At 39.2% G+C, this 24,635-nt stretch overlaps 1 protein-coding gene and 1 long non-coding RNA gene across 5 annotated transcripts in view; one reads left to right on the top strand and one right to left on the bottom strand.

Annotated features, from left to right (window-relative positions):
* Positions 1 to 22,445, bottom strand: part of gria3a (glutamate receptor, ionotropic, AMPA 3a) — a 54,985-nt gene extending 32,540 nt beyond the window's left edge. Inside the window, exons 1-7 of one of the 4 annotated variants that reach the window (XM_065250517.2) lie at positions 22,095 to 22,445; positions 21,826 to 21,939; positions 17,672 to 17,830; positions 11,161 to 11,400; positions 4,113 to 4,300; positions 591 to 644; positions 344 to 505 (exon numbers count right to left, since the gene is read on the bottom strand). In XM_065250517.2, the coding sequence (XP_065106589.1) occupies positions 344 to 505; positions 591 to 644; positions 4,113 to 4,300; positions 11,161 to 11,400; positions 17,672 to 17,819 (792 nt within the window). In that variant the 5' untranslated portion in view covers positions 17,820 to 17,830; positions 21,826 to 21,939; positions 22,095 to 22,445. Of the gene's footprint in view, positions 1 to 343; positions 506 to 590; positions 645 to 4,112; positions 4,301 to 11,160; positions 11,401 to 17,671; positions 17,831 to 18,061; positions 18,874 to 21,825; positions 21,940 to 22,094 lie in introns of those variants that run through there. The other 3 variants (XM_065250518.2, XM_065250516.2, XM_065250515.2) reach the window with 3 other exon arrangements.
* On the top strand, positions 6,920 to 11,021 carry LOC135732462 (uncharacterized). The gene is made up of 3 exons (XR_010526762.1): positions 6,920 to 7,379; positions 7,540 to 7,633; positions 10,397 to 11,021. It is a non-coding gene; the product is annotated as an uncharacterized lncRNA (long non-coding RNA).
* Positions 22,446 to 24,635: the final 2,190 nt, after the last annotated feature.

Genomic DNA, 24,635 nt, shown 5'->3' with positions numbered 1-24,635 from the left:
CCAACCAAAAGATTAGAAAACACACAAAAAATACAATTCACTGCACATTATGTGTAGCTTCTGTGACCCTTTGCAGAAAAAAGATGGCAAACAGTTTATGAAATAAAACTGTATCCACACATGCATAAAAAACAACGAGAGCCAGTTGATGAAACTACTGCATGAAGGCTAAATTTAACTTGTCATAATATGTTACCATAAATTAAGCATAATGACACACTAGAAAGAATCACAAATGACACATTCACAAACAAACACATCACAAATGCACATATAAATAAAGAAAGAGAGAGAGAGAGAGAGAGAGAGAGAGAGAGAGAGAGAGAGAGAGAGAGAGAGAGACCTTCAGTGGAGTGTTTGCAGACTCTGGAAACTCTCTCTCGTCGAGTCGGTCCCACCGCTGGAGGAACTGCTGCACGATTGGGCTTTCCGGGTTTATGATTTGAAAGCCAGTTATGTTAGCGCCACCCGAAAACACCTTATCCAAACTCATGTTAGAAAAACCCTGAGGACAACAGTCAAAGGTTAAAGATGAATGGTCACCCGAAACATCTCAAGCAAGAGTACTCTCTGTGTCTGTGTTTTCTCACAAGATTAGCCAGGATGTAATGATATCCGCGACTGTTCTTTCCTGAGATCAGGACCTGGTGAGATAAGAACGAAAGAGTGTGTCAGACAGCATCTGATTGTGCATTCAGATCATATTCAGAGGTGTAATTACTGAATGACAGATGAAACTGGCAGAAAACCATAACCCTGTTAAGCTGCAGAGGGTGATTCTGTAACTACAGGCACTGTTTTATTAATAGTTTTATTAATTGTAAATGTACTGGGGGGAATGTCGGCTATCAGTGACATTTTTAAGGAGATTTCAATTGATGGCATTTTGCCTTTTCCTATTGCATTTATATTTCTCTCCTTAAGGAATTTTTTTCTGCCTCAGTGAAATGATTTTACACTGTTCATAGGATTTAGGGGACAGAAAAGGACAGTTCATGCTAACAGCTGTAAGTAGTCATAAGAAGTTAAAATAATGAATACTTACCCAAAAATAAGAAAAATCTATTTCGGCAACATTTGTGACTGAGTTGTATTGACGATGTGTAGTGTGTTACTAACAAGTGGCTGTATTAAAATGCTAAAAGTGGCACTTTTCAATACTTAAAGGGCACCTATTTCATTGCTAATAACAATGTTATTTTGTGCATTTGGTATAATACAATGTGTTCATATGGTTTACACATTATTTTTCACAAACCGTACATTTCCCTCTCTTCCTGAAATGCACTGATTTTGTACAAAACTCATCGATTTGAAAAGTTCTGTGTCCCTGATTAGCCAGCTAATCTGTACATTGTGATTGGCCTGAATACCTCTGACGTCAGCCGGAAATGTGACGCTCCTTACCATGTTTGAAAGATTCGCTCACAATGCAATGCTGACAGGAGTTAACTTACAGGCTGTGAGTCCAAGCGGGAGGAATTATGATAATGTCGGCCTTGTCTACATCCCCAATCCCAGGAAGTAAACTGTTGCCTACAATCCGTGTGTTTGTTGTAGTCCAAGAAAAAAGATTTACGATGGAAACGATACGTAGATTAATAACACACTGAAGCAGCTTGGAATGATGGGATTTGTTGTCTTTAACTCAACCGCTGATGACCATCAACAGACGGTAACGAGAAATCATGTTAACACATAAGGTAATCAAGTTTTATAAATGTTGCGTTTGATGACATCGTTTTATTTCATTATATAAGGTTTCATGTAATGTTCAAAACGCAATTGTAAGCCATAGATGTTACAGTATTAGTCCAATCCGATGGTGTGCTAACACAGCACAGAATTAAGTTAACAAATTTACCATAAACAAGCGAGTGGCCCAACAGACTCTATTACTTCCGCATTTGTCCACGACACTGTTGTCATGCGTTTTCTACGTCAGTACAGGCAGTAACAAAGGGTATCGTGAATATTAACGTCATTGACAGGCGACTGCCCCGTGTTACTGTTTAGAATGGACATTTTCTCATAATTTACAAGTAGTTGAAAACATTAGAGATATTGTTAGTAATCAGCTGGACAAAATATATAACACTGGACTAGTGGTTTTTGAACAAATTGTACCAGCAAAGGGATAGACGACATTTTGTGTAAAAGTTTGACGTAAAAGTTTTTGTGTACACAACCCCATACAGTGGATGGCACACCTATTGACTTTAATATCATTTTTTCCCCATTGACATCTATAGTAATGGGTACCATTTCTTTCAATTCATATCAATTTCATTCAATTAAATTTTATTTATTAGCGCTTCTCACAATTGTTTATTTGTTTCAAAGCAGCTTTACATTAATAAAAACAATAAAACCACAGTAATAATGTAACGTATAGAGGAAAGTTCTAAAAAAAACTAATGTCAGCTGACTCCAAAGGGGTTAAAAAAACATTGCGAGAGAGCCAGACTTAGCTGATCCTATAGAAGACATACTATATATTAAATACTATATTATAAAATTGTATGAGAAATTGGGAATTAAAAATGTTAAAAATTTTAATTAAAAGTTAAAGAAGCGGCTAGGCAGATTTTGGCGATCAAGTAAAAAAATACTATATATATTAAAACAACACTATGTAGTTTCCATGTAAAAATGACTTACAGCTCCCCCATGTGGTTGAAAAGTACAACAGTGCCTGGTATCAGACACTCTTCTGCAGGCAGGGGGAGGGGCGGGGCTGTGTTTCCTACCCTCCACCGCCACTTTCACAGTGTGCTTGTAGCAGCTAGGAGGCTGCTCAGGTTGCAGCAACAGTACAATTTGTCCAGTTAAAAGTTGTTCTATCACTGAAATAATTTTAGAGACATTATTTAAAGGTAAAAAAAACTACATAGTGTTGCTTTAAGTACAATATTCAAAAATACTATATTATAAGATTTATTAAGAATCAAAAAAATTAATTAAAGGAATCGGTCAGTGGTCACTGGGCAGACATGCCCATCACAATGATGGGAGGCCAGTAGATGAGTGGTTCCCATCATTTATCAATATATCTTCTTTCGTGTTTAACATCATAAAGAAACTCATACAGGATTAAATCAATATAATGACAGTTTTTATTTTGGGGTGAATTATCTTTTTAAAGATTAAAACACATTCCCTTTTATGGATTTTTGTATTGTACATGTTTTTAAATGGCAAAATAAGTAAATATAGATGACCAGAGAGAGATTAAAATTTTTTTCCATTTTTCTTGAACCTGTTTGTTGAGGTTAAACTATAATATTAAGTCTCACATAACAGGAGTCTGTTGTAGGCAGCTGAGTCAATGACAAAATTAAAATTTTTAGTTTCATACAGCTTTGCTGACTCTTATACACAACACAAAAGATCCGACCCAACTACACACACATACACAAACACACATTTATTGATTTTCAAATAGCAGCAGACAGTCAGTCTGCTGAAAGCGTCATGCTCTGATTAGCTTTCTCTCAACGTTGATTGATCCGCTCATGGATTTCATTATCCGTGTGACCTACCACTGACATACACACACACACATTTTCTGCTATTCTTGTGTGTATATGGGTGTATGTGTAAGACCATGAAAATAAATAGAGGGGAAAAAACAGACAGAGAGAAAGTGAAGAAGACAAACAGAATAGGTGAATGTAACAGGACCTTTGAGAGCTATATTTTCGAATGAGAGGAAAGGGAGTATTTTTAGTTTTCTCACTGTTCCCCTGTTACAGGACGCTGTGCCCTACTTCCACAAACACATGCACACCTTCGCACATTATTTTTACTCGCTTTTTTGCCAATGACAGTTGAATTTTAGAAAGCTATTGATTGCATCCAAAAACAGAAATGGCTCTGATACCCAACCACAGCCTAGATGCACTGCAAAGTGTGCTGTTACTTCCTGATCCGACCTTACAAATTTTTCTCACTGATGTAATCTACTGTAGTCATGTCTGATTCATATTCACTGATAGAGTTATTCAATATAAAAATATAATTATTTAATTTAAGAGTTGAAACACTTTTTATGGTTGCCTGACAGAAGATATTTTCCATTACAGACAGACAGATAGGTGTTTTATATGTACCTGCTCCAGAATACTGTTAATACGTTCGACCTCACAGTCAATAAGGAAACGCTTCTCCTGACGGCGGTCCATTTCTTCAATAATACGTCTGTATTCCAGCGGATCCACTATGTTCCCCACTGAACGAGCTGTTACTTGCCAATTATTCATCACTGCAGACTCCATTATGGCCTGTAGGATGGAAAACCCTAGAAAAGATAGAGAACGCCAACAAGAGAATAAAACATGGTGTAAAACACAGTTCTACAGGACCTGTGTGAAAGCATTAACAGGGCAGATCTGGGCCAGAATGATGGAGCAAGTACTGCTTTATTTCCCCTCTCTGTGGTCTGAGAGCACAGATTAACTGCTGATGCAGTGCAAATCTGAAGGAAGGCAGAAGGAGAGATGCTAAACATAATTACTGCAACTCTGCGCTAATGCTACTAATGGAAAACACATATTTTGTTGGAATTATACATATTTTCTGTTTGTGCATGCATTCGGTCTTCCTACAATGTATCAGACACGGTGCACTATAGATCTGAGCCACTTTCTGCATTACATATCATGTGTTTCATGCAAAAAATCAGGACCCCCTTGCAGCAACCCCCTTCCCTTCACAATAAGATGAAGTTTCTTCTCTCAGACACAGATGACCTCTTTAATTTTATTTACTATGATCTGACAGGAATTCGTAATTAAAGCACAACTGATTGATGTGTTATGTATGAGTACCGAAGCATCTTTAAATACCCATTTAATTTAATCACACCTTTTACTGCATGTAAACTTAAAGTACTGTGCTAAAACCTTGGGCCACCACAAGGCTTGTTGTTTCAGCAAAGTTTAATGACCATTCATATTTATTTTTGGTCTCTTGATTACGATTTAAACAGAAAATACAGGAAATATATACACTTTTATATATTATATTTTTGGAAAAAAACATCAGCATTTATTGGGACCTCCATTGACACTTAACACATTTTAAACTCTTATGTGGAGATTAAAGTCCTAAAGTCATTAGATCAGTGGGTTTCATTTCATTTAGGTTTAAAGCGTAACTAAACCCCTGGTCAGAGCCTGACTCCACCCACTGGCAATATTTGAAAAATGCAAGAAAAGTGGGCAGATCCCAAGGAGATAGAGGGGACGAACTAAGTGTGTGGTGAGATCGTAACAAGGGCATGGTGATCTTGAACCTGCTTACGTCGCGAGTCATTTTTTGGACCCACCATCCAATAGGAAAATTCAACTGCAGTAGCCACCGTTCAACCTGAAGAGGGCAGCACTCAGACGTTTTTACACCATATGTTGTAGTATTGAAACACTTTATATCCAAATGTCAAAAAACTTACTGAAATCAATGAACAGCACTAATAAAGCCCCATTCTTACAGATCATTAACTAAAAAAAAGTTGGTTTAGGGTTAAGTTACGCTTTAAAGTACCCCTATTTCGTTGCTAACAAGCAACATTATTTTTTTGAAAATATAAGATTTGAAAAGCTCTGTGTCCCTGATTGGCCTGAAAACCTCTGACGTCAGCCGGAAATGTGATGCTCCTTACCATGTTTGAAAGATTCGCTCACAATGCAAGGCTAACAGGAGTTACCTAACAGGCTGTGAGTCCAAGCGGTAGGGAATTATGATAATCCTGGTCTTTCCTACATCACCAATCCCAGTAAGTAAACTTTTGCCTACAATCAGTGTGTTTGTTGTAGTCCAAGAAAAGAGATTTACATTGGAGACGATAACTCGCGTCATCGTTTACTTTAGGGTAGGTACTTTTTGCCTATCTTTAACATGTACTAATACACACTTACACACCAAAAGGAAATGTAAAATCGTGAATTGGACAATAGGTGCTCTTTAAGAGAGCATGCACGTTTCTGCTATCATCTTGTGTCAGTCATCAATACTTTTGGTTCATATTCTAGAAAGAGAGAGACTGTACATTTTATTTTACCTTACGGCCGATTCACACCGGCTGCGTGGCGTATCTGTTGTGTGTCAGTTGCGTTGCGGCTGCGTCGCGTTTTCTGTGTCTGTACATGCCAGAAGCATGCCTGACTCAGCGCTGACGCGCTGCTGTTGCTATAGGTGACATATATTTTGGCTGGAAATGCTTCCAAGACGCTTGCGTGTGGCGTGAAAAATAGGGGTCGGTTCTATTCCTAGCATGCACGCGTTTTCGCCGCGCCTGAGACGTGCGTGTCATACAGGCGGTGTGCACGGTCAAACCTGCTAACATGGAAGCCTAAATAAAAACAGACACGCCACGCAGCTGAGACGCTCACGCCACGCAGCCGGTGTGAATCGGCCCTTAGAAGTAAACAAGATCACCACAAAGCCAAATAAAAGCCAATTTTCAAACCATGCTTGAAAAACATCTATTATATTTATCTTCAGCTCAAAGCCCACATCAAGACAGGAAATCAGCCTTGTTTTATTCTTTGGGCTCTGATAGGATTCATTATAGGACACACACACACATACACACTCAATCACTATTTTAATTAGCATGCGTCCTGGACTGCCAGGCCGCCAGGGTGTTTAGCTGTGACCAATTAATCAAGACTGACAGCTTGAAGAAAGGTGAGAATACAACAGACACACATACCAGTGGCTTGTGCACTTGGCTTAAAGGTTCTTCACAGCGATGCCATAAAAGAACCCTTTTTGGTTCCTCAAAGAACCATTCATTCAAAGGTTCGTTGAAGAAACATTTCATTCATACCTTTTAAAAAATCTTTTTTGGAACTAAACTCTGTGGGACGGCGGCCCTCCAGCACCCTTACAGAATAGCTCTGCTCTTTGATACCTGTATTTTACATGTGGTGGATTTCTGAAAAAGCCTAAACTTGATGTTTACAGAGTTTAGGGGAGGAATATAAAACACTATCAATCTTACTCTTGAGATGATATTATCAAGCATTATCATATTGACAGGATAATCATGGAGGATAACTTCCACCTTTCACATTTACTGCAAGCTTCAGGACCTTGGGGGGTAAGCTCAACAGAGACAAAACAGATGCTGACTGCCTCATCTGCTGGTGTCACTTTTACTTAAAAAGGGAATGATTCATACATAATTCTCATGTTTTATACAATTTTTCTGTTGTTCTTTGTAATGTCGATCACTTTTTCTTCTTGTTTTGTCTAGCAGGCACTGCCTTGCTCACCCGCCAAGGGGAAACATCCGTGATACACAAACAAACAGACAACCCAACAGATTAGTAGTACTGTAAGTGCAGAGTGTACTAAGCTGCTCTTTATTAAAGGTATGTTTATTAAACATTCCTTTACAGTGAAACATCTAGTTATGAACACTGTACAAGCTTAAATCGGATAATAATTTTGTAACGATTTTGCATCTACTTGTCTGAACAGCGCTCAATGTGTGGTTCATGTGCGCTAAGCGTGACTGTTTATCATATTTAGCAGATGCGAGATCCCTGTGGTGATGTAAACCCATTTAAAGTTTGGCACCGCCTGCCCAACTTCCTGCTGACTGTGATGGATGAGTTTAAGGGCGGTAAGAGATTGATGCTGTCTGCACTCTATTTTTCATAATACTTCAAGTGATTTTCTCGAAATACGGATATATGAAAACATATATTGTACTTCGGAAAGTGCTACGTGGTCAAGCACCTGCAATTTCATATCATGCTAAAGGTGATATGAAACAATCTGCCCCGGTAGGGTATTATACTAGTTTTTAGCACCCCTATCAATCATCTACTAAAACAAGCGATGTGCTTCAAAAAGCAAGCAAACCTAAAATCTTTCTGTTCTTGACAGGACAAATACAAAAAAAAATGATCTCAAAATACCACAGTATACCATGTCCACGCTTATCCGGTCTCAAAGAGACAGTAACTTTAATTAACCTTCTTACCTACTGTGTTATTAATGTTAATAAAACAAAGAGAAAATTACTTCTGTAGCTCTAAAAATATTAATAATATTTAATTTATACAATGAAAACAGTGTTATTATTCATTTAATTCAATTTCTGTACCTAGTGCAAGTTTTAGGCCTTACTTGTATAACGTCGTCCTTTTTATATGTGCTTGTAATTTCTATATTTGTTCCAATTCGTGCCGTAACTGTAATGTGTTCTGAACAGTGAGTTTTGTGATCCGTTTCACCATTAGCTGCCATGTCTCTACAGTAGCCCTAAACGACAAACAATTCTACACACGTTTTGTCACTACGTTGTCTCAGCTGATGAAATGTTTGTCCTGTGGTGGCTACTAGAGATGTGCATCTCCATAACTGAGTCCGATGCGATAACGCATCTCGATGCATAGCCTACGATGCGATACATATGAAGCAGCTACCGATGCGATAAAATGCAATTCAACCCTTTACGATGCAGTGAAAATATATGCATATTCTATGCAATTTAATATGGTACTCTTAAAACGATTGTGTTAAAACAGCACATTTTGTGTCTAGTTACGCACATCACATTTAATGTGTTGTCCCTAACTAGACACATCTCTATGTTATTATTGAAACAACACATTTTTTGTTGTTTAAACACATTTTGTGTTGTCATTTTATTTAGTTTAACACAAAATTATCACACAGAGAAACATACTGTGTTCAAATAACACATATGGGGCTCTATCTTGCACCCAGCGCAATTGACTTTGTCCGTGACGCATGTATCATTCGTATTTTGCCCCGGCACACAGCGGTTTTTCCCGTCACAGAAGCACGTCGGCAAACTAGGGAATGAACTTGCGCTCCCTGGGTGGTTCAGCGCAAAAAAAGAGGCGTGTTCCGGCGCAAACCATCCCTGATGCTATTTTGCAGTTTCAAAAAACAATTGCGCCACTGACCAGAAAAAAAAAGTTTAAAGTCAGTGGCGCGTTGCGCGTTGTTCATTATGCTATTTTAAGGGCGCATGCTTGACCATAATGTATAGGGTGCACAACGCGCACACACTTTGCTTATCTAATCTACACAGATGCAACAGTTATTTTTGCAAATCATAAATTGTTACACTTAAAAATATTAATACACGAGATAAGGGGAATCATAGTGGTGAGCATTGTGGTGATAGTTTTTATTTATTCTCATGCAAATAACGATTAAAATATTTTCATAACTTTGTTGTGTGGCTGTATTACGTTTATTTTATGTAAATAATAATTAAAATGTTTTCATAAGAAACCTTAATGTATATGAACTTGATTTGTAAGAGTACTTTGGGGTTGGACCTTGCTTGCGTTTCTTGGGTCCGATTTCAAAGCCCCCAAACCCTTTCAGCGGTGAGGGTGGACGCAGCGATGTCCTCTGCTGGCGTCAAGTCCTGAGGCAGATCCACCTCCCGTTACACGGCGTGCCCGATTTATGCTGGCAAGCGTGGGATTCCCCCATACAAGGACGTCGGTCTCCTCGGCTGTGAACCGCTCCTGGCGTGCGCCTGGTAAATCCATCATAATAATAGCAACCCGCCATGGAACTTGCGCCCTTGCGTTTAAAGGGAATGTTGGCTAGCGTTCTGATTGGTTTATTTGACGTTACGCCTAAACCACACCTATGAATAATGAACCTACTTCAGACCAACCCCTTATTGATTTGCGCCCGGCGCAAGAAAATAGCAACAGCGCCCAAGATCCGCCCACAAACTCACTTGCGCGTTGCGCTTCGCACTTGCGTTTCAGATCGTTAAAATAGGGCCCAAGGTGTTAAAAAGTATAACACAAAACAATGTGTATAAAATTAACACATACTTTCTTAGTGTGTACAGTTAGTTTCCACACATTGGATTTGTACATGGGTGTCAGAATCATTATAAGACCACTTTTAAGACCCTTTAAGACAGGATACTGGACCCATTCACTTTTTCTCTAGTGCATTTGTCTGTTTACTTGTCAGAGCAGCGTCAGTCAAATCCATTCCACTAGATAGAAATGCCCTTATAAATTAAACTACATTCCGCATTTAGTTCCCACTTGAATTTTCCGAGGTTGCGTCCTCAAATCCATTCCACTTGATTCATGTAGAGTCCATATTATTAATACTCCGTTTCGTGTTTTTAATGTGACTTTCATGAGATGCCTTTCCGTAGTGTTGTGATACACTAGCAGGATGTAGCAACAGTTTAGAGAGAAAGCAATCCTAAAATATTGGTCAGTTTCTAAACAAAAAGTATAGCGCATCTACTAACAATTATAAGTAAATAAATCTGTTTTTACCGATGCAATATGCTAAAAATGATGCATCCCGATTTGTATCCGATGCACAGTTTTTAAACCGATGCATCGCACTGTTAACTTTTTAGGTGGATGCACAGAGCGAATCGAGGAATCTTCCCATTGCTAGTGGCTACGGTAGCTTCTCAATGCGTTTCAAAGGAGGGCTGAGCTGTGGACGAAGCCATCGGTTGCAATTCACAGTCTCACCACTAGATGCTGCTAAAAATCTACACAGTGGACCTAAGTTTGCCAGTTATGTGCAGCTTTAAAAGAAAGGAAATCTAGAAAAGTTTGGTAAAGCGCATACATGTAAATGCAAAATAAATTTTGTATATTTGCTACACTGATATTTGTTTATGATACACTGTTTTTTAATCATAATTGTCTAATGTCTTGGACCAGTCTTCTTCCCCAACCAACCACCTCTTAAGTCTCATAAGAGTGTGAATATTTAAACCTGGCACCTCATTATGTGTTGTATCAAAGTACAGATGTCACTAGTTTTTGTAATTTTTTGATTGGAGCAGAATGAAATTGATTCATACTGTTGCTTAAAGGAATAATTCCTGAAAGTTCCACTTCCATAGTATTTGTTCTTTCTACTATGGAAGTCAATAGGTACCGTCAACTGTGTGCTAACCATCATTCATAAAAAACATATCTTCTTTTGTGTTTAACAAAAATAAAGAAACTCAAACAGGTTTAAAACAACATGGAAGTGAGAAAATGATGATACAATTTTTACTTTATTCCTTAAAGTAAATAAATATTTGTATGCATGTGTATGCGTATGTTCATGTATGCATACATGGATGTTTACGTGTGCGGCAATGTGTGTGTGTTATCTCACCTCTGTCAGTGTCGTACAGATAGACAAACTTTTCCCACTTGTAATGGGCTAGCAAGCTGAGCAGCGCCCCCTTGAGGCTTGGCCTCATCTGCAAAACAAACTGCACATCTGTGTCCGTGGGAAATGATGGAGTGATGAAGGAGGTGTGCAGAGCTCCACAGAACGACGTTAATGTGTTCATTGACCTCCTATCGTAGAATCCAAATATTGCATACACACCCCTGGAGAACTGAGAACAGACTGCCAGAGAGAGAGAGAGAGAGAGAGCAAGAAAATAAATGTTAAGATAAACATGCACACAAATAAAACAGACCCATTAACAAGTACACACACACAGTATCAAAACCAATTACACAAACATGTTATTGTGTTTTATTTGTTATTGACAATATATGTCAACAAATGATTACACTTTGTATTTCAGGATGTATGTTAATTGCTGTGTGTATATGTGATTTATGTGTGTAGTGTACAAGTACGTTAATTATCACAGTTGACTGCCATATCTTTTCAGTTTGGTACAAATTACAATTGTTATGATCTTACATCGTGTTCTCAGATACAAATCTTCCAGAGAGCTATAATCAAATAAATTGGTACACTTATGACTCCCACACAGTGTATGTGGGTTTACAATATATGTGATTGTGTGTCAGTGAGCGTGAACAGCCTGTTAGCAGAAATGAAATGTTAATAACATACAAAAATTAAATACGGAACTCAGATGTAAAAATCCCTAAACACCACCTCCTTCAAATTGAGATAATGATATTAACATAATGCTCTCAACATGTACTATACATACATACTAAGTGTATACGTTCATCATACTTTCGTGTCAAATCCTGCCCTCAAGTCATTTGGAAAACAGGGTTTTTTTTGTCCGAATCTATTCAAAGTTTGATAAAAACCATGCCAGACGTACTTAGCGGGTTTTCCATCTGAGCTGTTCATATGTTAATAATTATGATGGATGTCATACAAGACTGATACCGAATGTAATTTACTTCAATGTACAAAACTCAGGCTTTTTATTAACTCATTTAAAAACACCCTAAATGCAGCTGTAGTTAAAAGACAAACTTTTAAAGTTTCTATATCTAGCAACCATATCACTAGCCTGAAAGAAGAGAGTGAGAGGAAACCACAACAGCACCAATAAAGTAATCCATTTGACTGATAAACTATATTAAAATCCCTTGAAAGCTATACGATATCTTTCTGGAAAGAAAAGACTGAATTTTAAATCATTTACTGGTAATCTTCTCGGACGCAGCCCTGAAATCTCTTTAACATTCAGGCATATTAAAATATGACATTGTCAAAATGCGTCACATAACGCCAAGCATCAGTGGTTCTCAATTTTCTCATTATTGATCGCACCGTGACACACTGTACACATTGACATCGTTTACACACATTTGAATCTGCACATAATAAAAATAATTCAATTTAATTGTATTAATTGTGAACTATCCCTTTAAAAAAATTTTTGTTTTTGCTGTATTATGAACCGAATCTTAAAAACAAACATAATGTTATTTAGACAGATCATATATCTTCAGATTTTTGCTGCGCACACACTTCTTCAATGGAGAAATAGACACAGTTTCTTGAAAATGTAAAGTAGGAGAAGGGTTTCTGTGATGGTTGGGGTTAGGGAGTGGGGTAGGTAAGGGGAATAGAATATACAGTTTGTATGGTATAAAATGCATTACGTCTATGGAATGTCCCCACAAAACATGGAAACCAGAATATGTGTGTGTGTGTGTGTGTGTGTGTGGCAGGGCCAGACCATAGATTAAAGATTTTAGGAAAAAGAAAAAGGGAAAGGGACCAAATGTTCCAAAATATATACACTAAAAGCCCAGAACCAAAAAGTAAAAGATGGGGTGCCATGTAAATAGAGACAGAAAAGAGTAAAATACACGAAAATGTCACATTACTCAGAGAGCCCAAAGGTTAAAATTTTCACACAAACTGAGATTCAAGCACACACAGGCTATAAAAACACACAACTAAGAGCTTCAGTACAACAGAGACAACAAACGTATCACCTCTACAAAACAGTGTAAAATCACACATTATACAAACAGTACCGAACTGTAATCACCATACCGATGCTTAGAATAAACTGTGGGAGAATAAAAGATGACTGAATATTTATTTTCGAATGAACATAACATCATGCTACATGAATACAGTGCCATTAATAAAATATTGACATTAATAATAAGCTACAGATCTATATTCTAAGATACCATTATAAACACCGTAAACCACTATAAAATACTTACAGAATACATAAAATATAATACTCTTATTGCCACATGCTGGGGGGGGGGTCAATAGTATTTCAAGCATTCTGACTTAACACAGTTATAGAGTTGTCAGCCTTATGGAAACAATGGATATAGTTTATTATCCGGGGTAGCAGCGGAGTTTTGTGTGTGTGTTTGATGCGCTGGATTTTCCCAAACCGGGTCATAAGTTGCATGCGGTAAGTAACTAAGACTTCTGTCTTATGTTGGAAATAGGCACGTGCATATTATATAGATGGATTTCAGTCATGTGACCTTTTACGTCATGCCGCCATCTTGAGGACCTACTGAGTACCAGTAGGCTATTGACAAGCATTGGCTACCTTGCTACGATTTACGGATTTCTAATCTTTTACTGTCTATGATTCTTACGGATACAGTAAAGGGCTACAAAAGACAACATGTCGCATCTCGACTGTCATGAAAATAAACGCTACTTTAAAAAAATATATCTTGGTTAGGGTGTGATGCCTACTCGATCCCTGATCCGTTCTTCCAGCCGCTGTCCGCTGCTAACGAACTACCACTATTTTACCACATAAGAAGGCGCGACACACCATGAAACTTTGATTGAAGTATCACCTGGATCTCTACACATGAACGCATTGAGAACATTGTTTGTGTACACGGAGTTTACTAAAAATAAAGGTTTTGTACAACTGATTTTGGCTGTTATGGTGTCTGCTCGTCATCTCTACCAGATGTAAATAATCGATTTCCGAATGCGAATGAATGAATCTCATATGAGGCTCCTTTTTCAACTAGAAGGTTAATATTGTTTTTCACTTGCGACAAAACAACAAATTATCCGTGCATTTTTATGGAACTATGCTTTAGGAGATATCAATCTTTACTCTCCTCCCTCCTAACGTCGCAATTGGAGATCGATACAGCTTGACTGGGAAGAAGGCGGCGACGGACACCAACTCATCCAAAGTCAGTTGTTCAAAACCTTCTTTTTAGTTAACTCTGTGTTCACAAACAATGTTCTCAATGCTCGAGTTCACATGTAGAGACACAGGCGATACTTCGAGCAAAATATCATGTTGTGTTGAGCCTTCTTAGTGTTGTTAAAATAGCGATTTTGATGCTCACAGCATATTGAAGGCATAGCTTCTAGTTCTTTTGCGACCACTTCAGGTCTTCAAAATGGCGGCAGACAAGTGAGTGACGTCAGCTGATATTCATGTATAAATGACACGAACATGTAGTAAATCATAAGTTATAAGTGTTGTATAGTGTTGCATGACTCGTACTCGCTCCTCCCGCGGTAGTAACTCCTTCTTAATTTTTTCGTACGTTATCGGAAAGATTCTGTAAAGCTAATATTTCTTTTATAAATCTGATTAAACTAAAGACCCTTCGGAGATATAAAGGATGTAATACTACTCTATAGGTACTCCAGATTAACATCAGAAATGCAGAAACAGCGTGTGTTACGTGAGCTTTAAAGGGGACAAAGAATGAAAAACCATTTTAACCTTGTCTTTGTTGAATAATGGTTGTCTACCCGCATTCACAAACATACAAAAAGTGCTAGACATGCTAAACATCTCAGTCTCATAGAAATTCCTCTTTTAAAAATGTCAGCCAGAAAACGGCCCAATCTGAAACACTGATGCTTATGACATCACAGGCATCTCACTGCCCCTCCACTTTAAAAAATTGGCTTAATTTTTTGAGTGGCAGGAAAGTCAGCCAATCAGTAATGAGATTGCAAGTTAAGCCAGTAGGGGGAGCAAAATAGGTGCAAAACCACTTGTTTAAAATCCCCCACCCTAATAGAGCGATCTGAGAGAGGTTTTTAGGAAGCTTCTAAGGCATTACAGACCCAAACAAAAAATGTTTTGTCTACATGTCACATCACAGAACAAGGATAAATACCCCGTTCAATCATTTTATGTCACCTTTAATTTCGGACTGGTTGAGAAATGTTCCACGGGATTTGATTATTTTTTTGTAAAACGCACACCTAACCTGTAAAATGTCTTAAAATAACCAACAGAGCAATGTTTGTGGTAGCCGTGGTAGAAGCCGAATAATTGACTCGGGTCACATCGTGCCACATTACCACCTTGGGTGCGCATTATTTTCCAATAATCCAACAGCTGCCGTCAATTATTCCTTACATAATACACTTTATACCCCATCTGTAAACCCTCAGAAGAGCTGTGTTTTTGCATTCAGGATATTTAGCAGATGCTTTTTTCCAAAGTGACACATAACAGAGAGGAAAACAATTAGGCGAATTATCTAAGGTATGATCATGGGCAATGATCCCCTCAAGTCTGCTCAAATCTACACACAAACACAGTCCAGTGGGTATATATGGGTATATATTTTATTGTGTTTTGGCAGTCCTGTCCCGTTCTTTCAATATTGATTGCGCCTTGGTGGAAAACCACCCTCACCAGACAGAACAAACGATCACTGCAGCTCAAAGAGCGAGAGAGAGAGAGAAAGAGAGAGAGAGGAGGGGAAAGAATCATTGATCTTCCTCACTATTTTCCATTAAAAGTTATTTGTTCATGTCTTGTTGCATGACGGTAACTTTCTTTTAAACTTTTTCTTATTTAGAGTCTTATTTTTCTCACAGAGATAATAATAAAAAGGCAAATTATAAGACATCTCTCCCACTCTCTCTCTTCCTCTTTCTCTCTGTTTATCTCTCCATTTATTCTACTAACTAAGCAAGCAGGTAACATCTGCTTATTGCCTTTCTGACCTTTTCATCCGTCTCTCTAACACTCTTGGGAGCATTAAGGAAAAACAATGAGAAATCATGTGAGAGAGGGAGAGAGAAGGTGAGAGTGATATACAACCTGTTTGAACCCCTACAGTTTCTCTTCACTACCCAGATATTCAATTAAAACAGCAGGGTCACTACGTATGCAACCTGCCAAAACTTTTTTCACAAGACTCATGAGGCACAACGTACCCACACAGTGTTGTGATGTACTAAGGTAAGACACATGACTAATACCAGAGTATGTGTGCTCTTATTCAAAGATCTCCCTAGAGAAAAAATAAAAGTGTCTATTTATGATGCATTCTCACATCACTTTTAAAGCACTTTGTCCTTCCTGTCAGGTTATTCCTGCACATGCCCTTTAAGCTTTTAGAGCATCTTTGCAAAGTTTATTCATTAAACTTTAAACTCACCTCCATAGGGTTAGATGTACATGTCTTCAATCTGGAAATCTTTTATTTATATTTTTAAAAGTCAAGCTAGTTTTTTGTTAAAGGGACATAACAAATGCCTAAAGCCATGCGTGTATGTGTTTGTGTGTGTGTTTCTGGGGTCTTGGTAATGCAGTGAAGAAAGATCAATGACTGCAGCAATAACACCATGATAAGCCAGGAAACCAAAAGCTCACAAACGCCATCTCTCACACACGCTCAGATGAGCAGCCAGGGCAGTCAGAGACACAGAGTGGTAATGACAGCGGCTGTAAACAGGCCTTTTATAATGATGGTAAAACTCTCTCAGACAAATGTGAGCGCATACACACAAAGAGAGTGTTGGGCACCCTTGCACTGGTTTGGGCATGTGTGCAAATGTCAGCCTGCTCTCATCATCATCTCTCAGTCCTTTCCCCTTTCTCTCTCAGATATAAAGACCTGAGGCATCTGCCAGAGATTTTCCACTTTTTTTTATCGATTCAATTTCTTTGCCAACTTTTCACACAACCTTTATCCTCTCTATTACTCCTTCTTGTTATTTTACTCTCATACTTTTTCCAAATACATTACAAGACACTTTCATATTAAAGCTCTTGACATCTCCAATATGCACACATTCGCTAGACAGAAAGATGTTTGGAAATAGAAAAGACAATAGAAAAAAAAGAGTAAAAGAAAGGATGGAAAAGTATTCAAGCACAATTGGTGTAGCATTGTATAAGCGATGCAAAAGGTCAGGGGTTACATTCCCAGCAAGCACACATACTGATAAAATGCATGCCTTAACAAGGTAAGTCAGTTTGGATAAAAGCATCAAATGCATAAATGTAAAAGTGAGAATAAAGACCTTTTTCTTTTAAGCTTTTAGAAGGATTTTTTTTTTCAATTTGACATGACATGAATACAAATTCTGGGATGCATGAGTGCAACTCTGGATGAATTATAGCACAGTTAAAGAAGAGCAGGTGCGCTGCGTCCCGCAGAATTGAATAAAAAACGAGACTCACACGCGTGCGTGACAGAGAAACTGTTGGATGACTCGAGATTATCCACGTTGTAATTCAGATGAAAGGGTTTCTCAGTGATGTTCTGGTTGGTGTTATAGAGCTGAACAGCGAAGCGGAACGCGCTGTGTTCCTGGACCGCTGAGCGCATGAAGAGACCCCCTGAAAGAGAGACCCCATGAGTTAAGGATATTTGCATGACTTAAGACTTGTTAATAATAATAATATATAACCATTAAGCCCATTGATAAAACACTAGACGATGTTTTCCGCCTGCTGCAAACTTCTCATTCATCACTATGGGTGATGCAGCAGGTAGATTGGTGCTGAGATAACACTTCCAAGCGCGTGTCCGGTGCAAAAAAAAATAAAAAAAAATGAATAATCACTCACCGATATTGATCTGATTAGGAAATCCTGCGTGTGTTTGCAGTATCAGCCATGGCAGGAGCAGGAGGCTCGCGTGCGCTCGCCGCCGCATTTTTCTCCGACCTCTAAAATTCTTCAGCTCACGCGCAACATCCAGAGCGGGCGCGAGGGCGACGATACAATTCGCCAGATGTGCACCGACTCCCTCACGCGATCCCCTGAAGGTTCATTTGGGCTACGAGCATAGCTTCTCGATTCAGGACAGCGAAGACGGATCATCCAATCGGACCGCGCGAGACCCCTGATCAAACTTGATGTGACGTGAAATTACAACAGCACCCGCGTGCGCGCAAACGCACACGCGCAACCCGCCACTGCGGACCAGTGTGCGCGAGGCTTGCGCAGCCGCGGCGTTTTGTCCGCATACGTAACAGAAAAACGGCACGCGAGCTGCCGCGCGTGGGAACCGCTCACGGGATCTGCTCACTTTGTCTCCCACGACAAGGAGGACTGTCTTGTATAGACCTTTAGGTTCAGCCACAGGTCTCATCAGTCGCGGGTTCACAACGTTTTGAATATTTATGCAGCACCAACATCAACAAAAAAGTTCACGAGCTGCATCCCACAGGTCTGGAGCCACGGCATTGCCCCACATCGCGCGCGCCACTTGCGCACAGTAAATTCAAGATTAATCTATTTATGGCTCGGGCTCTTACATTACCAGTCAGGGATATTAAATTGAACTTAGCGCAATTTGGGTTTATAATAGGCATTAATATTCAATAGAAGAAAGGCGTCTCCAGGCTGTGGACTTGCTCTTTGCCAAACACTGCACTGCGTTCATGTAGCCAATCCACATTTGTGTGTTTTGCAGGGTGCTTTTACAGTTTACAACGATATTATACTGCTTCAGTTTTAATGTCATTTGTTTTCTCCTGTTGAATCTTTCTATTTTGTACTTATTAAGTGTCCATTAAATGTCTTTCTTTAACAATTTCTTTAAATAACACAAGCAGTCTTACAAGTTCTAATTAAATTAAATATACTACAATGAAATGAACACCAAACCATTTCATTTAAAGTGTTCATACAAATGAGTTGTTTATTTCATTACAAGATCTTCATTCATTTTCTAGGCACCTGTAATTATAAACTGCTGTATGTATTTTTCAGCCTTCGCATTACCCAAATACTGAAAGCTCAAAGCTCTGAGCTGTATACGACTGACTAACACGACCCAGATTTCCTCTGCTCCTTTCTTATGTGAGTGTGTGTGCATGTTTATTCTGACCCTACAAGCCATGCCTGTGTATGCTGTGCCAAACTGATTAAACTGACTCTCTTGTTAAGACTCACATCCACACAGGCACTTTCTTTTCACTGTTTCCCACACAGACGCGTAGTAACCCCCGAATAATCAAATCTAGCAATTACAACCCCCCACCACAATATCAATATAATGATTAACGAAAAACATAGGCACAGAGTTGACACTTGAACTCTCACAGTGTTCAAACCAAATCTACACCTTGGCTTTCACACCAAACACACAAAACATGAGTCTCAGCCAAACACACTAATTGATGGCTAACTTTTGAAGTGCAGTTTTATTTTAGTAAGTGTTCACACAGTAAGTGGTGTGAACATGAAATGAATTACATTATTAAAACGATCTTATTAATCATTTGCCCAAATAGGTCACAATGGGCCAAAAGGTTCACTTGGGAATTACTGAACACGGAGCTGTCTGCATTTTAATTAAGATTAGCATACAATTTTGGATATAACAACAGGTGGGTGATCTTTCTGAGAGTACCTCATTTCAGTAATGTTCAGAAACATATGACTACCAAAACACACTTGGAACCAATCAGCAGTAAGGGGCGTGTCTACAAACCAACATCGTTGCCTGGGATGCGTATATGTTGCACTCAAAAAAAATTATTCAAGCCCTTCTTAGAAATGACACATTAAAATTGTGTTCAATTAATTAAAAATACCTCATTAAGAGCAATAAGTATATATACTTAATTAGTCTAACACAAATGAATATGTACTATAATTTTCTTTTTAATTGCGTTAACACGAATAGTTTGAGTCTGGGTTCTGGAAAAATAATTTCCCAGCATGCTTTGTATGCAACTGCTTTTGGAGAGTAATTTTTTAAATTAAGTGTCGCCAGTGCGCCCAGAGCCGCCGACGCAGTCGCCAGTGCGCCCAGAGCCGCCGACGCAGTCGCCAGTGCGCCCAGAGCCGCCGACGCAGTCGCCAGTGCGCCCAGAGCCGCCGACGCAGTCGCCAGTGCGCCCAGAGCCGCCGACGCAGTCGCCAGTGCGCCCAGAGCCGTCGACGCAGTCGCCAGAGCGCCCAGAGCCGTCGACCAAACCGCCAGAGCGCACAGAGGCGTGTACTCAGACGTCGGCGCAACCCCAGCCGTGTGCGCAGCCAGCGGCGCAACCCCAGCCGTGTGCGCAGCCAGCGGCGCAACCCCAGCCGTGTGCGCAGCCAGCGCAACCCCAGCCGTGTGCGCAGCCAGCGCAACCCCAGCCGTGTGCGCAGCCAGCGCAACCCCAGCCTTGTGCGCAGCCAGCGCAACCCCAGCCTTGTGCGCAGCCAGCGCAACCCCAGCCGTGGGCGCAGCCAGCGCAACCCCAGCCGTGGGCGCAGCCAGCGCAACCCCAGCCGTGGGCGCAGCCAGCGCAACCCCAGCCGTGGGCGCAGCCAGCGCAACCCCAGCCGTGGGCGCAGCCAGCGCAACCCCAGCCGTGGGCGCAGCCAGCGCCACCCCAGCCAGGTTTTGCCGATCTCGGCCAGAACTTTCCCTGGACTCTCCCGAAGTCCACCCAGACTCTTTCCCCACCCTCCCACCCTGGACCACCCCCTATGAACTCTGTTGTTCCCCCACCCCCCCTCCCTTGTTTATTATTTTTGTTATCCCACCCTAACCCGTTTGTAATTCTGTCTTGTTTGCCCTTAATGTTATTTGTTATGTTTTCTTGGATGTTCTCTGTCTGTCAGTCGGTCTTGTCCCATGTTTAGTGTTCCCCCTTCGAAGGCGTCTAGTAGCCGCCTTTTGGAGGGGGGCGTACTGTCAGAATCCTGCCGGATCCTGTTGGTATTTAGATCTAGTTTAGCATGGCAGGGTTCTGACAGTACATATGTTCTATGTGGGAAATGTGTGGTTGTAGTATTGGTTTATTCCGACCACGCATTTCCCGGGTCTCGTCACTTTTTCCCCTATCCCTTACTTGTGATTATTTTCCAGGTGTATGTGATTTGCTTTGTCCCTATTTATTGTCCTTGTGTTTGCTGTTCTGTGCACGTTCGTCTTGTCAAATACCCTGTTGGTTATCTGTGAGTAAGTTTATGAACGCTAGTCTTGACCTGTTTAATGTTTTGGAAAGTTTATTGTTAGTTTTTGTTAAGGTTAGTGTCAGTGTAGTGTTGTGTTTTCCCTGCCTTGTTTTGCCCCCTCGTGGGTTTTGTTTTTCTGTTTTCCCCTGTTTGTTAATAAATCCTTTGTTGTCAACGTCTGCATTTGGGTTCGTGTCTGAGTGTTCAAAAATCCTGACATTTATAGAATAGTAATAATTACCTAAGCGGCTATAATTTATTTTAAGCTTCAAAAAGTGTTACTAAAAGTTTTACTAAAATTTAAAGAAACACTTTAAAGTTTGCCCGTTCATGTTTATTCTAATAAAATGTATTTGTTGTAAGCTTTTTGAAAAACATACAAAGTTATGTGAGTGAGCATGTTATGCAGTGCACAGCTGTCACAGTTATCTCACCATAATGAATGTGCAGGAAGTGATGCGATGTTAAATGCGGCCAGTGGCATCATCTGGTGGGCAGTCATCCAATGAGACACAAGCACGATTTCCAGCAATCCCTCAATTTTCACACTGAATAAATAATTGGACAAACAAGAATGTAGCATGACAGACATGCTTTAAGAATTCCAGTTTTGCCAATAAAATTACATAATCAAATCATCGAAGTTAGGAAATCAGGGCATGTATTTAAATGTGACTGTTATTCTTGTACAACAGCAGCTCACCTGAATCTCCTGTAGGGACATTAAAGAGCAATAAACTGCTTTTGTCCATTCCATTTCTCAAGAAGGCACTTGGCCCCAAACGATGAGTTTTAATCCATATCTACTATCTTCGAGGCCATTTATATGCTGTGTACTCAGACAGATAGTCTGTTTCTCTTGCCGATAATAGATATTGATGCCTCATTTTGGAAGAGGGGCACTATAGAGAACATAAATAAAATGCTTCTGAAGCAAAATGCCACTAGTATCACTAGCAGTAATATTACCATTGACTAGTCATAGCTAGTACTGAAGGTTTAACAACCATAACCATTTAAGGTTTGTTATAGCCTAACTAGTTCAAATAAAAGAACATACAGTACACAAATAAAAAATAGGCAGTATGCAATTTCTATTGGCTTATTTCTGGAAAGGGAACAATAAATGTTTAAAGGGACACTCCACTTTTTGAAAATATAAAAAAAATTCAGCTCCCCTACAGTTAAACATTTGATTTTTACAGTTTTTAAATCAATTCAGCTGATCTCCAGGTCTGGCGCTACCACTTTCTTAGCACAATCCATTGAATCTGATTAGACCATTAGCATCGCGCTTAAAAACAACCAAAGAGTTTCGATATGTAAAACTTGACTCCTCTGTAGTTACATTGTGTACTAATGATATTACGCAGTGCTCGAAAATAGTCCCCTCCTATTAGGCTGCTGCGTAATATCATTGCACCTCCTGCAGCCATGTTACAGCAGCAAACTCCTTGATTGAGAGTTCCTAGCCATATCAACCTTGAAAATCGCAACTTTTAATTTTGGGTAACACTTTCTTTGAATTCCATGCTTATAATAAATTAAAGCACCCTTTATAATTGTTTTTAGGTAATTATTACTATTCTATAAATATATTTTTTAAAGACACAACACCACCTATAACCCATTATAAGAAAAGTTATTATATTTATAATATTTATATCATTACTTATAAGCGATACTTTTCAATGAGAATGCTTATAATCCATTATACACTAATTTAAGTATTAATTACGCAGTCGTATATTTCCAGGAGTGTATTTTTAAAGACGAAGCCTGCATTGTTATTTATGACTTATTAGTAATGCAGATTTAGTTCTTTGTCAAATAACTGAATTGTTTTATATTGTTGTTAATAGCTATGTTGTGAGTGACTTATTGTGAGTCATAATAGTTATTAATCGCTATAAAAGCATTATTGAAGTAAAGTGAAAGCATACAATACAGTTTTCCTAATGCAAATGTTCGGAAATCATGAATAATGTTGCCTTGAAAATCGCAACTTTTAATTTTCCGTCGGTCTTAGTACACAATGTCATTACAGAAGAGTCAAGTTTTAAATAGGAAAAATATCAAAACTCTCTGGTTATTTTTGAGCGTCATGCTAATGGTCTAATCAGATTCAATGGATTGTGCTAAGCTATGCTAAAAGTGGTACCGCCCGACCCAAAGATCAGCTGAATGGAATCCAAAACAGTAAAAATCAAATGTTCAACTCTAGGGGAGCTGGACAATGAAAATATTTTCCAAAAAAGTGGAGTGTCCCTTTAAAGTTGCATGATGTAAGAAAATGGGTTATCTATTTATAAATGTCCTTAAATTAATCACAACCATGACAGCTGATCTTTAAAATAATGAAATGTCAACAATAGCTAGCAAGATAAAATGACTCACTGACTTATCGGTAATAAGCGCACTGTTGGTACGCGACTGCTGACCGGAAACAAATTCAGAACTTGCATCCTCTCATGAGCACCAACTCTAAAGTTTCCCTGCAATTCTTTTCCTTTCTATTTACTAACGGGATGAATCCTTAAACAAAAGCCAAAGCATCTCAGTCTAAACTAGTGGTGTGAAAAGTGCTTCAGACATTATCAAAAAATGAATGAGGTGATGCTGACAGTCCACTTTAGAAATAATGGCACAAGGGCGAGAATATTTTACAAAGCATAGCACACGTGTATCCTGAAATAAATACATAAGCAACCAAAGTGAAGCAGTCATTTTTCTGTCTGTCTCACTTTACTCCCCTCACTCACAGTCTTACAAACACACACACCGTAACACACAGCCTCAACAGCCATCACTCTTTCTTTCTTTATTTTTCTTCATCATTTCTTCTTCACATTTTTTCCAGGCAGAGATTCCTCAGTGCCAGCCCACTGAAGCATAGAGTCTTGCCCTGAGCACGCACGCGCACACACGCACGCACACACGCACACACAGCTAATGTCTTTATGCCATCTCTCACACACAAATCAGATTTACTTCAAAACATGGCCGTGACAAACACATTGTTACATTTTTCACAGTATTACATGTGATACATTTTGTATTACTGTTTAAATACAAATGCTGTTTAATGTTGCTTTTGCAACACAGTATATTTTAATAGTCACAAATAATCTTTGCTAATGACTCAAAGTAATTATTGAGACTTTATAACTCTGATTGAGCAAAAAGATAAAGACATTCACAACATAGTCTGTCCCAGACAGACACACACATACTGTAAGATTGC

The sequence above is a fragment of the Paramisgurnus dabryanus genome, chromosome 5, assembly GCF_030506205.2.
Source record: "Paramisgurnus dabryanus chromosome 5, PD_genome_1.1, whole genome shotgun sequence".
NCBI classification, from domain to species: domain Eukaryota; kingdom Metazoa; phylum Chordata; class Actinopteri; order Cypriniformes; family Cobitidae; genus Paramisgurnus; species Paramisgurnus dabryanus.
Note: the sequence above shows the minus strand (reverse complement) of the source record. Positions and strands in the feature narration are given on the sequence as shown.